Source organism: Panthera tigris, chromosome B3, assembly GCF_018350195.1.
Source record: "Panthera tigris isolate Pti1 chromosome B3, P.tigris_Pti1_mat1.1, whole genome shotgun sequence".
Classification (NCBI taxonomy): Eukaryota; Metazoa; Chordata; class Mammalia; order Carnivora; family Felidae; genus Panthera; species Panthera tigris.
In genome coordinates this window covers 94,524,092-94,538,423 of record NC_056665.1, presented here as the reverse complement: position 1 = coordinate 94,538,423, position 14,332 = coordinate 94,524,092, and the positions used below count along the sequence as shown (strand labels likewise).

Sequence of the window (14,332 nt, the reverse complement as noted above, 5' to 3'; positions counted from 1 at the left end):
CCACCATTCTACTCTCTGCTTCTATGCATTTGGATCTTTTAGATTCCTCATAAGTGTAATCATGCAGTATTTGTTCTTCTAGGATTTGCTTAATTCACTTAGTATAATGTCCTCCAGGTTCATTAGAGTTGTCACATATGGGAAGTTTTTCTTCTTTAAGGCTGAATAATATTCCATCGTACATATATACCACATCTCCTTTACCCATTTATCTATTGATGGGCACTTAGGTTACTTCTATATTTTGGCTATTGTGAAATGTGCTGTAATGGACATGGGAGTACAATTCTCTCCTTGAGATAATGGTTGCAGTTTTGGGGGAATCTGGGTAGCTCAGTTGATTAAGCATCCATCTTTCACTCAGGTCATGATCTCACATTTGTGAGCTCGAGCCCCATGTCAGGTTCTTTGCTGCCAACTGAGCCTGGAGTCTGCTTTGGATTATGTCTCTCTCTGCCCCTCCTCCTGCTTTCACTCTGTCTCTCTCAAAAATAAACATTAAAAAAAAATGGTTGCAATTTTTTTGATAGAGACCCAGAAATAAGATTGCTGAATTATATGGTACTTTCATTTTTAATTTTTGAGGAAACTCCTTACTGTTTTCCTTACTGCCTGTACCATTTTACATTCCCATAACAGTGTACAAGGGTTCCAATTTTTCCACATGCTTGGCAATGCTTGTTATTTTTTTAATTGCCATCCTAACAGGTGTGAAGTGATACCTCACTGGGATTTTGATTTGCATTTTCTTGATAATTAGTAATGTTGAGCTCCTTGTGTACTTATTGGCCCCATCTATATATCTTTTGGGAGCAATGTTTATCCAAGTTTTTTCCTTATTTTTTAATCAGGTTTTTTTTTTTTGCTATTGAGTTCTAAGATTTCCTTATATAAAAAGGTGGCCTTTTTCACTCTGTTGTTTCTTTTGCTGTGCAGAAGCTTTCTAGTTTGATGTATTTCTATTTGCTTATTTTTGCTTTTGTAGCTTGTGTTTTTTGCTGTCATATCCAAAATATCATTACCAAGACTAATGTCATGAAAGTTTTTCCCTATGTTTTCTTCTAGGAGTTTAACAATATTAGGTCTTACATTAAAGTATTTAATCCCTTTTGAATTTATTTTTATGTATTGTGTGAGATCAGGGCCCACTTTCATTCTTTTGCATATGGATGTCCAGTTTTCCAGCAACATTTTTTGAAAAGTCTTTTCTCTCCCCGTTGTGTGTTCCTGGCTCTTTCGTCAAGATAATTTGGCTGCATATACATAGAATTCTTTCTTGGCTCTCGATTCTGTCCCATTTGTCTGTTATGTTTTTATGGCAGTACCATACTCTTTTTTTATTTTATTATTTTTTATAAATAAAAATTGCATATATTTAAGTTGTAAAATATAATATATATATATATACATACACACATATATATATATATACTTTATATATATATGTAAATGTATACTACCCTCAAACAGCACGGGTTTAAACTATGCAAGTCCACTTATTATATGGATTTTTTAAAAATCCACATTGTAGATGCATTTTCTCTTGAGATTTTCTTAATTTTCTTTTCTCTAACTTACTTTATTGGAAGGCTACAGTACATAAAACATATAACATATAAAACATGTATTAATTGACTGTTTATGTTATTGGTAAGGCTTCCAGTCAACTACTTAACTAGTTAAGTTTCTGGGAAGTCAAAAGTTATATATGAATTTTCGACTATGTAAGGAATTGGTGTCCCTATTCAGGGGTGCACGGTACATAGTAAAATGACCACTACAGTCAAGTTAATTAACATATCATCTTGACACATAGTTACATTTGTGTGTGTGTAATGACCTCTACTCTCTTAGTGCATTTCTAGTATATGATACAATATTATTATCTGTAGTCATCATGCTGTACAGTCATCATATCTAGAGTTATTCATCCTACATGCCTGCAACTTTGTACTCTTTAGCCAGTGTCTTTTCATTTTCCCCCTACCTGCCCCTGATAAAGACCACTATTACTTTCTGCTTCTCTGTATTTTGACTTTTTTTAGATTCCACATGCAAGTGATATTATGTAGGGTCTTTTTTTTTCTATGTCTGACTTATTTTACATAGCATGTCTTCCAGTTTCATCCATATTGTTGCAACTGGCAGGATAACTTTCTTTTTTTTAAGATTTGGAGGCATCACACTGAATAATTTTAAATAATGAAATGTATATAATATATAAAAATATATCTGTATGCTTTATTTAAAAAATATATATATATATAATATTTTATTATTTAAAATTATTCAGTGTGATGCCTCCAGCTCTGTTCCTGCTCACAGCTCTATGGGCAGTCCAAGGTCTTTCATGGTTCCATATGGATTTTAAAAATTGTTTTCTACTTTATTAAAAAAAGTGCCATTGGTATTCTCATAAGGATTGCATTGAATCTATAGACCACCTTCGTAATATGGATATTTTAACATTAAATCTTCTAATCTATGAACACAGGATATTTCCATTTATTTTGTCTTCTTTAATTTCTTTTATCAATGTATTATAGTTTTCAATGCATATGTCTTTCATCCCTCGCTCAGTTAAGTTGGTCCCTAAGTATTCTATTCTTTTTGATACTGTAAATGGGATGGTTTTCTTCGTATTTTTTTTTTTTCAGATACTTCATTGTTAGTGTATAGAAACACACAGATTAATTCAGGGGCATGATTCCAACTTCAAGGGCTCCACTTCCAGGGATAGCTGTCGGATAAGTCTAACTCACTGATGTGGGAAAAACAAGAATCTCTGTTTTTTAGATTCTTATATCTTTATGAATTCCAGGGAATCTGAACTGGGTTTTGACTTCATCATTTACTATCGCAACTTAGTCAAAGTTTTCGCTTCTGTGAGTCTCATGAGTTAGTATTCCTGTGATTTCATAGAGGTTTTATGGGTTTGAATGAAATATATAAACTATGTTTAATATTTCTCTATTTAGATAATTTTAGTTTTGTGTCTAGTTGACATTATCATCTCCTTTATTGTCTCCTATATTTCAAGCAGGGTACATCTCAGTAAGAAAAACCTTGATACCTAGAAAGGTTACTCCTGCCTACCCTCATTATAGGAAGAAAACTCTCTCCGAACTTTTTGTTGGGTCTGAACTTAGCATGTGGCAGGCATCCAGGAAATCCCAGGCCTTCCACAGTCTTCATAAATTCTTTTCATTTTTTTTTTTATTTCTAGTGAATTTCAACCATCTGCCAAATTCACATTTAAAAAAAAACATAAAAGATAACTACTTTTTAAAATATTTTGCTATTATCTTCCCCTAAGTAAACTTCCATTTCTGCAAGTGCTTATATGTGAAAGCATCTCCAGAGATAGTGTGAAAAATTTTAACTTCAAGGTATACAGCTTTAAAGTGTTGTCAGGTAAATTAATAAAGATAATTTTATAATTGACAATTTTGTTTGTGTTGTTCTTATACTTGAAAAATGAAAGTTGAGAAATGTCATGGAGAGCCTGGATGGCTTAGTTGGTTAGGTGTCCGACTTTGGCTCAGGTCATGATCTCGTGGCTCATGGGTTCGAGCCCCACACACATCAGGGTAAATGCTGACAGCTCAGAGGCCTGGAGCCTGCTTCAGATTCTGTGTCTCCCTCTCTCTGCCCCTCCCTCTCTTGCGCTCTCACTCTCTCTCTCTCTTAAGAATAAATAAACATTAAAAAAATTTTTTAAAAAGTTGGGAAAAGTCTTCAGCCATAGTTAAATTTTAGTTAGTTAGATATTTCAGAGGAAAATGACTTGGGTTTAAGATATTACTGGCTTATATACATCAAGATTATTTTTCTCTTTATTAAAATTGAAATAGTTTCATGTTTAGTCATACTCTTTTGCACTATCATGGCCCTGGTGCCATTATTGAAATCTTGCATTATTATTGTTGTATGATGTTTTAAAATTTTTATAAGAATATTGTGTTTATATTAATTTAATTAATATTAATTTAACTAAAATTTGTTAACAGGAGAATTTCACTGTGGATTTGAAGATGGTAACATTTGTTTATTCACCCAAGATGATACAGATAATTTTGACTGGACAAAGCAAAGTACTGCAACGAGAAATACAAAATACACTCCAAACACAGGACCGAATGCTGATCGTAGTGGCTCTAAAGAAGGTATGAGGGTATGAAATGTACTCCCGTCTTGGACTTCTAAAAATGCCATTAATATGACATGCACAGAATGCTTTGCTATAGATTTGAAGATTATGGGATAAAATCTTAAATTTTTAATGCATAGACTCAATAATTCAGATATTTCCAAAGCTTGTAGACATTAATTTTCTCTCAGACCTCACAGACACATATAGTTGAGAGATTAGATGTTTTTGATAATTCAAGTCTAAAATTCCTATTTTGTTTAACATTTTTGTACATTCAAGCAATTTTATCTTTCATTATGTAGATCATTTATTCTTGATGTTATATATATAAAGATTTCACAAATGATATCAAAATTCTCCTGTGCATCTAGAATGTACTTCTTATAAAAACTCTAAATCTCCTTAATGATTAAATTTCATGTCTCCTAATAATAATTTGTCTAAACATTTATGTTGTCTTTTTAAAGGTTTTTATATGTACATTGAGACATCTCGACCCAGACTGGAAGGTGAAAAGGCCCGACTTCTCAGCCCTGTTTTCAGCATAGCTCCTAAAAACCCTTATGGCCCCACGAACACTGCATATTGTTTCAGCTTCTTTTATCACATGTATGGACAACATATAGGTGAGATGGCAAGAATTATTGTTTCTTCTAAAGTAAATCATAAGAAAAAAATGTTTACCAAGACACAGCATGAAATCAGTTTTAGTCAAAGAATATCATCATTGACTTTTTTTTTAAATGTCTGTTTATTTTTGGGAGAGAGAGAGACAGAATGTGAGCAGGGGAGGGGCAGAGAGAGAAGGAGACACAGAATCCGAAGCAGGCTCCAGGCTCTGAGCTGTCAACACAGAGCCTGACATGGGGCTTGAACTCACAAACCATGATACCATGACCTGACCCAAAGTCAGACGCTTAATTGACTGAGCCACTCAGGCACCCCTGTTATCACTGACTTTTAAATTACATACCTTCAAATTGCAAATTAAGAGGCTAAGAATGTTCCCCTATCGTGTCCTAATTTTCAAATTTTAGATTCAAATTTGAACTTTTGGAGCATTACCTACCTCTTCTAGAATCCTAATTCACACAGACCAGAGTTAAATTCTTGATGCGATCTTATTGTGGAATTAATAGCAGTATAATTTAAGTAGCTTCTTTTCAAAGAAATATGCTCAAATAATGACCCAGTGTATATTAATGACCATGAAAAGAGGTATTGCCATATTTGGAAGATAAATACCTTTAGCACTGTCTTTGCATTTGGAATACTGGGATAATATTTTCTTGTTTATAAAGTATGCCTAACATACCTAGTAGGATCTAAGAATGTCCTCATACCACATAGCCTTACAGACAACATAGCAAAACTGCTGCAGGAGGTGGGGAGAGATCATACGGGTCTACATGTCTGTATGCACAATTCTAAAATCAAACTGATCACAAAATTTTTTAATTTAATTATTTGGCATCACATGCTATCTGATCTCCATGTGTTGGAATATATGACCCGAAATAATCTGAGCTTGTTTATAATCTTTATTTATCTAAATAAGTGTGAACATTATATTATTTGCAGCAAAAATATGACTATGTTTGATTATAAGATTCTGTTCCAGATTCTTCCAGAGACTATCATGTAATCCATAAGATAGGCATTCTTTCACCTTTCTAAAATAAGACAAAATTCTGAATGGTGAAGCATCTATCACCACAGAGCTTGGACAAGGGGTTTGTGGGTCTGTATCTAGCAGAAGAATAAGGCATTGCTTCGGGACAAAGGAAAACATCTCTCTATGAAAGAAGGTTACATTTTCAATGGACAGAAATGAGCACAGGGAAGATTAAGGCACTGATAGTGAGGAAATAAAATGTGGAAAGCTAGGATGACATTAAATGTTTTGATGTAAATGAACAAAACTAAAACTATAAATATATAATTACATAAACTAACACAATCGTGCACATGATAGATGCCAGTTACTGTACTATTTAAGTGAAGTAATCCTCTTGATCAGTTTAAAAATATGAGCATAACATCACTGTCCATTTTTTACAGCAGAAAAAAACTGAGTCCCAGAGAGTTTGTTTGAATTGCAAGGAACTGGTTATGCTGGGTCGTAAACTCATTGCCAGCACTATTAAGCAGTATTTTTCACAGTGGAGCACTAGGTAATATACCAGGAAGGCCAAACTTGTGCAAAGAAAAGTCCTCAGAAGATGAAGTCAAGAAATCTGGGCTGGAACTTGGCTGTAGCTTACTTTAAGAATGCAGAGAATTCACTTAAAACATCTGGATCATGATCTCCTCGTGTGTAAAATGGAAATATTAATTCCTATTTCAGAAATTTGTAGTTCATGCTAAATAGGATAATATATATGAAATCTCAGATGGTAGACACTCTTAACCTTAGGTTACTTTGAATCTCAAATAGCAATAATAAAGTAATAGCTAATGTCAGTCACTATTCCTAACACATCATGGATTATTTATTTTAATTATTATAATAAACATTTGTACTCATTAAAATCATTATCCTCTATCATAGATAAGGAGACTGATACAGAGAATTTTACTTTACTTTACTTGCCATAATGTCACAGCTGATAAATAACGAACCATGATACCAATCTGGGAAGCTGGACAGGATTTGCTTGCTTTGCCGTTCTGTGGAGAGACTCAATGGAATGTCATAAATGTTTAACTAATGTAGTAGTTAGGAGAAGACATACACATTTTGGGTAGACCACAAAAGCATGATGAGATTTCTGATTTGGGAAAATAAATCTTACAGGAGTGGGTAAAATTGTGGAGAAACAGAATACAGTTTGGAAAAGCAGTTAGAAAGTTACAACAGTAGTCATGGGTTCACTACAGCCTAACCTATGAAGGGAAATAAATCTCCATACAATTGCTAAACCATCTTATTTACTATGAGATTATGATCTTATTAGAAAGGTAGGATAAGCTCAACTCTCATTTTCCCATTAGTTGGTGATGTATTCTTCACTTTGAAGATATTCCTTAGACTCTCTTTCTCTTCTCCCAATTTCCCTTGGAACAGGCTTGTTTTAAAATGGTTTTTAAATAAATAATTCCAAGATCAATATTTTGAATTACTTAAATGAGTGAAATGTGCATGTACTGTTTTTATGAGGCTGGCCCCCTCTCAAATTTTCTCCATATTTATATTGAGGTTCAAGATAATTGTAATATACTTCTAACTTCACAATTTTTATACTTATCATTCTTTATTGACAACAAATGTCCAGTTGACTTCTGCCAGTTTTATTCTGATTGTTTCAGGAAGAAGGCAGTTCTCCATTTCTTCCATGTTCTCAAACACTTAACCATTTTGATATCTGTGCCATTTCTCTGCTTCATCAGATGGTTGAAGGTTGCAGGTATCAGATCTGTCATTAGAGTCCCTCCCAGCAAGGCACGATCATGCTGCTTACTAAAATGTAGACAAAAATGTCTATTCCAGACGTGCACTAATCAGGACCAGATGAGTGACCTCATTAGGGAGAGGTTGCCTGTAGCTGAAACCTTCCCTCTTTGTAAATATTATTCTAAGACACTCATTTATCTGTAAACCTGGGGGCATTTATAGTCACTGGTTTTACAAATTACATTCTCAGTTTTATTCATTTTTTTGCAAGTCCAAATTCGAAAATGATTTGCGTGGATTTCTAATAGCCTAATTGCGATTATTATTTCCTGACTAACCATACATAATCTTTGCTGTTTAAACTTTGACTAATGCTCAGTATATCATTGAGGAGAGTTGTAACTTTTAATGATACAAAAATGGGCAATCAGTTATGCATTACTTAGAAAAGATATTCCTCTTTGATGTAAAGTCAAATATGTTGTATTATTTAATGCTACATAAAAAGTTTCCCCAAAATTTTGTGGCTCGAAACACAAACATTCATCTCTCAGTTTCTGTGGGTCAGGAATTTAGGTGAGGCTTAGCTGAGTGTCTGTAGTTCAAGGTCTCTCAAGGTTGCAGACAAGCTATCAGGCATGACGACTGTCTAACTTGAATACTTGACTTAGCGATGATATTACTTCTTCTAAGCCCACTAGTGCACTTGGTGTTTGGCAGGCCTCACTCCCTCATAGGTATTGGACTAAGGACATTGATATCTTGCTGGCTGTTGAATTCCTCTCAATTCTCTCAAGTTCCTTGTCATAGGAATATCTCTACAGGACTGTCTCATGGCATGCCATTAGGCTTTCTCCAAAGCAAGCACTGACAGAGAGCAAATACATGCCCAAGACTTTTTATAACCTAATCTCTGAAATGACATTCCATAATGTCTGCCTTATGCTATTTATTATAACTGAGCTGATATTTCCACCCCACATTCAATGGGGGGGGGGGAGAATACACAAGGGTGTTAATGCTAGGAGGCTGAAATCATTGGGAGGCATCTTAGCATTTATTTGCCACACAGGAACAATTTATTGTTAGCTAAATGTTTCATCAAAATTGATTGAAGAGAAAACAAATGAAAACTACAACATGTCACCCTTAAACTGTTGATTTATAAGTACTGATACAATAGATATTGACAATAGCATAAGATTATTTCAACAATCCTGTAGGTACAAGAAGGCATTTTGATTCTTGATTAATCATCTGAATTTCTAATATTCTTGCATTGAAACTGAACTTCATATGAGGTCACCTGATGTGAAAAAAAGCTTATTAAAAAATAGGTAAAATATGTACTTCATTTATTTCTAGGAAGAATGTAAGATATAAGCATACCAGGAAATTAAAGATAAAAATACAAAAGGCACTTACGAATACATTCATTGAGCTTGATAAGAATGGTTCAATAAAGTTGTGGCTCTAGAAAGCTAATTTCACTGTGGAACAAATGGGGAACAAAGAAAAGGAGTCCAGTCATGGGATCTGTTCTTTCTTTCTTTCTTTTTTTTTTTTTTAAATAGAGTAATGCTATTCTCACAATGCTTCTTTTTTTTTTTTCAATATATGAAATTTATTGTCAAATTGGTTTCCATACAACACCCAGCTCATCCCAAAAGGTGCCCTCCTCAATAGCCATCACCCACCCTCCCCTCCCTCCCACCCCCCATCAACCCTCAGTTTGTTCTCAGTTTTTAACAGTCTCTTATGCTTTGGCTCTCTCCCACTCTAACCTCTTTTTTTTTTTTTTTTCCTTCCCCTCCCCCATGGGTTTCTGTTAAGTTTCTCAGGATCCACATAAGAGTGAAACCATATGGTATCTGTCTTTCTCTGTATGGCTTATTTCACTTAGCATCACACTCTCCAGTTCCATCCACGTTGCTACAAAGGGCCATATTTCATTCTTTCTCATTGCCATGTAGTACTCCATTGTGTATATAAACCACAATTTCTTTATCCATTCATCAGTTGATGGACATTTAGGCTCTTTCCATAATTTGGCTATTGTTGAGAGTGCTGCTATAAACATTGGGGTACAAGTGCCCCTGTGCATCAGTACTCCTGTATCCCTTGGGTAAATTCCTAGCAGTGCTATTGCTGGGTCATAGGGTAGGTCTATTTTTAATTTTCTGAGGAACCTCCACACTGCTTTCCAGAGCGGCTGCACCACTTTGCATTCCCACCAACAGTGCAAGAGGGTTCCCATTTCTCCACATCCTCTCCAGCATCTATAGTCTCCTTATTTGTCCATTTTGGCCACTCTGACTGGTGTGAGGTGATATCTGAGTGTGGTTTTGATTTGTATTTCCCTAATAAGGAGCGATGTTGAACATCTTTTCATGTGTCTGTTGGCCATCCGCATGCCTTCTTTAGAGAAGTGTCTATTCATGTTTTCTGCCCATTTCTTCACTGGGTTATTTGTTTTTCGGGTGTGGAGTTTGATGAGCTCTTTATAGATTTTGGATACTAGCCCTTTGTCCGATATGTCATTTGCAAATATCTTTTCCCATTCCGTTGGTTGCCTTTTAGTTTTGTTGGTTGTTTCCTTTGCTGTACAGAAGCTTTTTATCTTCATAAGGTCCCAGTAATTCATTTTTGCTTTTAATTCCCTTGCCTTTGGGGATGTGTCAAGTAAGAGATTGCTATGGCTGAGGTCAGAGAGGTCTTTTCCTGCTTTCTCCTCTAGGGTTTTGATGGCTTCCTGTCTCACATTCAGGTCCTTGATCCATTTTGAGTTTCTTTTTGTGAATGGTGTGAGAAAGTGGTCTGGTTTCAACCTTCTGCATGTTGCTGTCCAGTTCTCCCAGCACCATTTGTTAAAGAGACTGTCTTATTTCCATTGGATGTTCTTTCCTGCTTTGTCAAAGATGAGTTGGCCATACGTTTGTGGGTCTAGTTCTGGGTTTCTATTCTATTCCATTGGTCTATGTGTCTGTTTTTGTGCCAATACCATGCTGTCTTGATGATGACAGCTTTGTAGTAGAGGCTAAAGTCTGGGATTGTGATGCCTCCTGCTTTGGTCTTCATCTTCAAAATTACTTTGGCTATCAGGGCCTTTTGTGGTTCCATATGAATTTTAGAATTGCTTGTTCTAGTTTTGAGAAGAATGCTGGTGCAATTTTGATCGGGATTGCATTGAATGTGTAGATAGCTTTGGGTAGTATTGACATTTTGACAATATTTATTCTTCCAATCCATGAGCAGGGAATGTCTTTCCATTTCTTTATATCTTCTTCAATTACCTTCATAAGCTTTCTATAGTTTTCAGCATACAGATCTTTTACATCTTTGTTTAGATTTATTCCTAGGTATTTTATGCTTCTTGGTGCAATTGTGAATGGGATCAGTTTATTTGTCTTTCTGTTGCTTTATTGTTAGTGTATAAGAATGCAACTGATTTCTGTACATTGATTTTGTATCCTGCAACTTTGCTGAATTCATGTATCAGTTCTAGCAGACTTTTGGTGGAGTCTATCGGATTTCCCATGTATAATATCATGTCATCTGCAAAAAGCGAAAGCTTGACTTCATCTTTGCCAATTTGGATGCCTTTGATTTCCTTTTGTTGTCTGATTGCTGATGCTAGAACTTCCAACACTATGTTAAACAACAGCGGTGAGAGTGGGCATCCCTGTCGTGTTCCTGATCTCAGGGAAAAAGCTCTCAGTTTTTCCCCATTGAGGATGATGTTAGCTGTGGGCTTTTCATAAATGGCTTTTATGATGTTTAAGTATGTTCCTTCTATCCCGACTTTCTCGAGGGTTTTTATTAAGAAAGGGTGCTGGATTTTGTCAAAGGCCTTTTCTGCATCGATTGACAGGATCATATGGTTCTTCTCTTTTTTTTTTTTTATTAATGTGATGTATCACGTTGATTGATTTGCGAATATTGAACCAGCCCTGCATCCCAGGAATCAATCCCACTTGATCATGGTGAATAATTCTTTTTATATGCTGTTGAATTCGATTTGCTAGTATCTTATTGAGAATTTTTGCATCCATATTCATCAGGATATTGGCCTGTAGTTCTCTTTTTTTACTGGGTCTCTGTCTGGTTTAGGAATCAAAGTAATACTGGCTTCATAGAATGAGTCTGGAAGTTTTTCTTCCCTTTCTATTTCTTGGAATAGCTTGACAAGGATAGGTATTATCTCTGCTTTAAACGTCTGGTAGAACTCCCCTGGGAAGCCATCTGGTCCTGGACTCTTATTTGTTGGGAGATTTTTGATAACCGATTCAATTTCTTCGCTGGTTATGGGTCTGTTCCAGCTTTCTATTTCCTCCTGATTGAGTTTTGGAAGCGTGTGGGTGTTTAGGAATTTGTCCATTTCTTCCAGGTTGTCCAATTTGTTGGCATATAATTTTTCATAGTATTCCCTGATAATTGTTTGTATCTCTGAGGGATTGGTTGTAATCATTCCATTTTCATTCATGATTTTATCTATTTGGGTCATCTCCCTTTTCTTTTTGAGAAGCCTGGCTAGAGGTTTGTCAATTTTGTTTATTTTTTCAAAAAACCAACTCTTGGTTTCGTTGATCTGCTCTACAGTTTTTTTAGATTCTATATTGTTTATTTCTGCTCTGATCTTTATTATTTCTCTTCTTCTGCTGGGTTTAGGCTGCCTTTGCTGTTCTGCTTCTATTTCCTTTAGGTGTGCTGTTAGATTTTGTATTTGGGATTTTTCTTGTTTCTTGAGATAGGCCTGGATTGCGATGTATTTTCCTCTCAGGACTGCCTTCGCTGCGTCCCAAAGCGTTTGGATTGTTGTATTTTCATTTTCGTTTGTTTCCATATATTTTTTAATTTCTTCTCTAATTGCCTGGTTGACCCACTCATTCGTTAGTAGGGTGTTCTTTAACCTCCATGCTTTTGGAGGTTTTCCAGACTTTTTCCTGTGGTTGATTTCAAGCTTCATAGCATTGTGGTCTGAAAGTATGCATGGTATAATTTCAATTCTTGTAAACTTATGAAGGGCTGTTTTGTGACCCAGTATATGATCTATCTTGGAGAATGTTCCATGTGCACTCGAGAAGAAAGTATATTCTGTTGCTTTGGGATGCAGAGTTCTAAATATATCTGTCAAGTCCATCTGATCCAATGTATCATTCAGGGCCCTTGTTTCTTTATTGACTGTGTGTCTAGATGGTCTATCCATTTCTGTAAGTGGGGTGTTAAAGTCCCCCGCAATGACCACATTCTTATCAATAAGGTTGCTTATGTTTATGAGTAATTGTTTTATATATTTGGGGGCTCCGGTATTCGGCGCATAGACATTTATAATTGTTAGCTCTTCCTGATGGATAGACCCTGTAATTATTATATAATGCCCTTCTTCGTCTCTTGTTACAGCCTTTAATTTAAAGTCTAGTTTGTCTGATATAAGTATGGCTACTCCAGCTTTCTTTTGGCTTCCAGTAGCATGATAGATAGTTCTCCATCCCCTCACTCTCAATCTAAAGGTGTCCTCAGATCTAAAATGAGTCTCTTGTAGACAGCAAATAGATGGGTCTTGTTTTTTTATCCATTCTGATAGCCTATGTCTTTTGGTTGGCTCATTTAATCCATTTACATTCAGTGTTATTATAGAAAGATACGGGTTTAGAGTCATTGTGATGTCTGTATGTTTTATGCTTGTAGTGATGTCTCTGGTACTTTGTCTCACAGGATCCCCCTTAGGATCTCTTGTAGGGCTTGTTTAGTGGTGACAAATTCCTTCAGTTTTTGTTTGTTTGGGAAGACCTTTATCTCTCCTTCTATTCTAAATGACAGACTTGCTGGATAAAGGATTCTCGGCTGCATATTTTTCCTGTTTAGCACACTGAAGATCTCGTGCCAATCCTTTCTGGCCTGCCAAGTTTCAAAAGACAGATCAGTCACGACTCTTATAGGTCTCCCTTTATATGTGAGGGCACGTTTATCCCTTGCTGCTTTCAGAATTTTCTCTTTATCCTTGTATTTTGCCAGTTTCACTATGATATGTCATGCAGAAGATCGATTCAAGTTACGTCTGAAGGGAGTTCTCTGTGCCTCTTGGATTTCAATGCCTTTTTCCTTCCCCAGTTCAGGGAAGTTCTCAGCTATAATTTGTTCAAGTACCCCTTCAGCACCTTTCCCTCTCTCTCCCTCCTCTGGGATACCAATTATGCGTATATTATTTCTTCTGGTGTATCACTTAGTTCTCTAATTTTCCCCTCATACTCCTGGATTTTTTTATCTCTCTTTCTCTCAGCTTCCTCTTTTTCCATAACTTTATCTTCTAGTTCACCTATTCTCTCCTCTGCCTCTTCAAGCCGAGCCGTCGTCGTTTCCATTTTGTTTTGCATTTCGTTTAAAGCGTTTTTCAGCTCCTCATGACTGTTCCTTAGTCCCTTGATCTCTGTAGCAAGAGATTCTCTGCTGTCCTCTATACTGTTTTTAAGCTCAGCGATTAATTTTATGACTATTATTCTAAATTCACTTTCTGTTATATTATTTAAATCCTTTTTGATCAGTCCATTGGCTGTTGTTATTTCCTGGAGATTCTTCTGAGGGGAATTCTTCCGTTTGGTCATTTTGGATAGTCCCTGGAGTGGTGAGGACCTGCAGGGCACTTCCCCTGTGCTGTGGTGTATAACTGGAGTTGGTGGGCGGGGCCGCAGTCAGACCTGATGTCTGCCCCCAGCCCACGGCTTGGGCTGCAGTCAGACTGGTGTGTGCCTTCTCTTCCCCTCTCCTAGGGGTGGGATTCACTGGGG

General features: G+C 36.0%; 1 protein-coding gene across 1 annotated transcript in view; it reads left to right on the top strand.

Moving 5' to 3' along the window:
• MDGA2 (MAM domain containing glycosylphosphatidylinositol anchor 2) overlaps positions 1-14,332 on the top strand; it is an 856,127-nt gene that overhangs the window by 817,695 nt on the left and 24,100 nt on the right. The window contains exons 13-14 of the mRNA XM_042989635.1: positions 4,011-4,166; positions 4,621-4,779. Coding sequence (XP_042845569.1) covers positions 4,011-4,166; positions 4,621-4,779 — 315 coding nt within the window. The remainder of the gene's footprint in view (positions 1-4,010; positions 4,167-4,620; positions 4,780-14,332) is intronic.